The 3,786-nt window shown below is 49.9% G+C and overlaps 1 protein-coding gene across 1 annotated transcript in view; it reads left to right on the forward strand.

Annotated features, from left to right (window-relative positions):
- Positions 1–1,844, forward strand: part of LOC134465275 (E3 ubiquitin-protein ligase TRIM63-like) — a 33,408-nt gene extending 31,564 nt beyond the window's left edge. The window contains exons 10-11 of the mRNA XM_063218853.1: positions 117–275; positions 1,824–1,844. Coding sequence (XP_063074923.1) covers positions 117–275; positions 1,824–1,844 — 180 coding nt within the window. The remainder of the gene's footprint in view (positions 1–116; positions 276–1,823) is intronic.
- Positions 1,845–3,786: the final 1,942 nt, after the last annotated feature.

The following is a 3,786-nucleotide window of genomic DNA, read 5'->3' on the forward strand; positions in this document are numbered from 1 at the left end:
GCTAGGTGACATAGTATGATTTCATCTAATAATGGCTAGGTGACACAGTATGGTGTCATCTAAGATTGTCTGATGATGTTCTCTATAATTGTTCTGTTTTTTTTGCACACCCCTAGTCAACCCCCACCCCTCGGCCTCCATCCAGCCCCGCTCCTCAGCAGGCCGCAGCCACATCAAGCTCCGCCCCCGTTGCTACGCACAACCCCCCGCAGAGCCTGAATCAGACTCCTAAGCCCCTCCCCACACCACCCGTGGCCACAGACACATCAGCACAGGTAACACACACACACACACGTAACACACACACACACACACAAACACACACACACACACACACACACACGTGTAACACACACACACACACACACACACACACACACACACACACACACACACACACACACACACACACAGAGAGAGAGAGAGAGAATCACGTGTAACACACACACACACACACACACACACACACGTGTAACACTAACACACACACTGCGCCACATTATATAACACACACAGCTTGTAATACACACTACACATACACTCAATATACACAAACACACATGACACACATATACTCACTATGAGAGACAAGACACACACACACACACACACACACGCAGATGTAACACACACACAGGCCTGCACATCATATAACACACACGCTCTGCACATGTCACACACAGGGCCGCTGACAGCTTTGGCAGGGCCCGGGACAAAGTCGTCTGAAAGGGCCCAACAGCCCAATACATGCAATTAGGCATGGTACGGTTTGCGTTGCAAACCGAGACCGTACGGTTTGCATGTCACGGAACGGGGTAGTGGGCAACCGCACGGTGCCCACGGTTTCAAAAAAAAAATAAAAAATAGAGTGACCACCGGCGGACGACGCTATTAAAATCCTACTACTTTTACAAGCATAAAACACAAAGACTACGTAGGATATTGAGTGTGGAAAGACTGATTTCTATCAGCCAACTGAAAGACATAATGTAACAGCATGCGCCAGCTGACTAGGCTACAGTAGCCTACAAGCAAGTGCAGGTCGGTCAGCAGCGTCACCCTCTCCCCCCTCTCTCTCCACGTTAGCGCAAGTGACTGTTCCCAGCCTTTATGCTGACCATTTTAAATCAAATGAACATGAATTTACAAACAATGACAGATTAGCAGAACAAAGTAGACTATGACTTACGTTACAGTAGCCTAGTGTAGGCTATATCCACGTGGCATTGAATGGGGATTCCGGACGGCAAAATGCGAGATTATATAATTGAACATATCCATCAGATTCACTGTGCTGTCCTTAACTGCAATCAACTGTAGGCCTAATTATATGTAACTAGTTAAACTCTGATGGACGGAAGGGGACTTTGTGCTGTTGCCTAGTTAACATTGATGTTTAGCACTATAACAAAAATAAAATTTGACTGTTTTCTGTCGAGTTAGGGTTCTTTATAAAATATCTGAATGACGAGACCGGGTTAGACGTGACTTCTCTTTATTGTAATACTGTTGAACTGGTCCTCAGACACTTGAGAATCATAATGGGACAGGCGTGTTCTGAAGCAAGACCGCTCCCTCTAGCGTCTTGGCATATGTTCACACATGGATTACACCACATCTCCCCTTCTTAGAATTGTTAAGTATTGAACAACCTCTTCATTAATATGGAACAGTTAACCTTATCCCCATAACATTTACTTCCCATAGATTCATTAGGGAAACTTACACAATAATGCTGAACACTGTGTAACACATTCTTGCCTTTAAGAAGTTAACCTTATCAATCCCTCATATGTTTTGGCCATCTTTAACTTAAACTGCAGGCCACAGAAATCATCCTGTAACACATTTCTGGTTGTTTTTAAACTTCCCTCCTTACATCACCAGATCCAAAATACAAAAAAGTTGAATCACCAATTATACCATTTAACATAACATCACACAACATTTCAACACATATTATTCAACATAACATCATACAACCTTCCTGTTTTTTTTTTTTCAAGCTTCACAAGTCCAGTCTTTCTGGCTTGATGACAGGTCTGCCAGACCTGGTTCGGATAATTGGAGGTGACCCTTGTGACCCCTCCGTGGACACCGTACCAGTGTCTCGGGCAGTGTCGGGTGGGTCTGCCTTGGCAGCTTGGTGCTGTGTGTTGTCACCGTTGTCAGACGCCATGGGCACAAGGTGACGCCGATTTCTCCGGATGGTGCCCTGGGGTCCGCTGATCAGGTAAGATCTGGGTGTGTCATGTGCAGATGTGACAGTACCTGGTGTTTTGGAGTCTGTGATCCACACACGATCTCCTGGGGACAGGTGAGGGAGATTTCTCACCCTGTGTCTGTGGTCGAAGTTGCTCGCGTCCATCCATCTTCTCTCTCTCTCCTTGCTCTGCACTGCTCGCAGGTCTGGGATGGCTGGCTCGAGCATCGCCGGAAAGGAAGGCACTGTGGTGCGCAGCCGCCTGCCCATGAGCAGCTGGGCTGGGCTGAAGCCGTTGCTCAGGGGGGTGCTCCTGTAGGCCAGCAGTGCACGGTAAGGATCTGGCGCTTTCTTCAGCAGGTTTTTGATGGTCTGGACGGCGCGCTCGGCCTCCCCGTTGCTTTGAGGATATCGTGGGCTGCTCGTCACGTGCTGGAACTCGTACTCTGTTGCGAATGCTGCCATTTGGGCCCCTGAAAATTGCGGGCCGTTGTCACTCACTAGAGTTTCAGGTATGCCGTGACGGGCAAACATTGACTTGAGGTGCACTATGACGTCAGCGCACCTGGTCGGGCTCAGCTGTGCGACCTCTATGTACCTAGAGAAATAGTCCACCACTAGTAAGTAGTTTGTGTTCTTTAGTGTGAACAGGTCGGCCCCAAGCTTCTGCCACGGCCTGTCTGGCAGTTTGGTTGGCATGAGGGGCTCGGCTGGGTTGGCTCTCTTTTCCACACATGCATTACATTTCAGCACCAGCTCTTCGATCTGGCTACTGAGCCCTGGCCACCACACTGACTGTTTTGCACGTTCGCGACACTTGACTATTCCCTGGTGCCCCTCGTGGATCTTTTCTAGCACACTGTTCCTCATCACCGAGGGGATAACTAGTCTAGTGCCCCGCAGTAACAGTCCATTGTGTGTGCTAAGGACGGCTCTTTCAGCCCAGTAGGGTCTTACCAGTGCGTCGAGTCTGCTACAATCTGGCCAGCCCTCCGCGCAGTGTCTCATCACTTCGGAACAGATGCTGTCTGCGCTCAGCTGTCTGCGCAGGTCTGACAGGTAAGCCTCGCTTGCTGGCAAGTTTGCCAGCACGCAGTCCACGTAGATGTTTGTCTCTTCCAGTAGGCCATCACGCTCGGTCACCCCACCAGACTGCAGCGGAGCCCGGGAGAGTGTGTCTGCAGTCGTGAGGCTTTTCCCTGGAACGTGTGTAATGGTGTACCGGTACCTCATGAGTCTCATCCGGAATCTCTGTATTCTTGGAGGGAGTGTGTCCAGCGCTTGTCCCCCTAGCAGGCTCACGAGGGGCTTATGGTCGGTTTCCAGCTCGAAGTGGAGGCCAATGACGAAGTCGCTGAATCTTTCGCATGCCCAAGTCAGCGCCAGCGCTTCTTTTTCCACCTGGGCGTACCTCTGCTCCGTGCTCGTGAGTGCTCTGGATGCGTATGCCACCGGTGCCCAGGTGCCCTGCTGTTCCTGAAGGAGAACTCCACCTAGCCCATATGATGAGGCGTCGGCTGAGATTTTCAGGTTTTTGTTGGGGTCGTACAGCTGCAGCACCGGGGTGGACGACAACTCCTCTT

The sequence above is a fragment of the Engraulis encrasicolus genome, chromosome 2, assembly GCF_034702125.1.
Source record: "Engraulis encrasicolus isolate BLACKSEA-1 chromosome 2, IST_EnEncr_1.0, whole genome shotgun sequence".
Classification (NCBI taxonomy): Eukaryota; Metazoa; Chordata; class Actinopteri; order Clupeiformes; family Engraulidae; genus Engraulis; species Engraulis encrasicolus.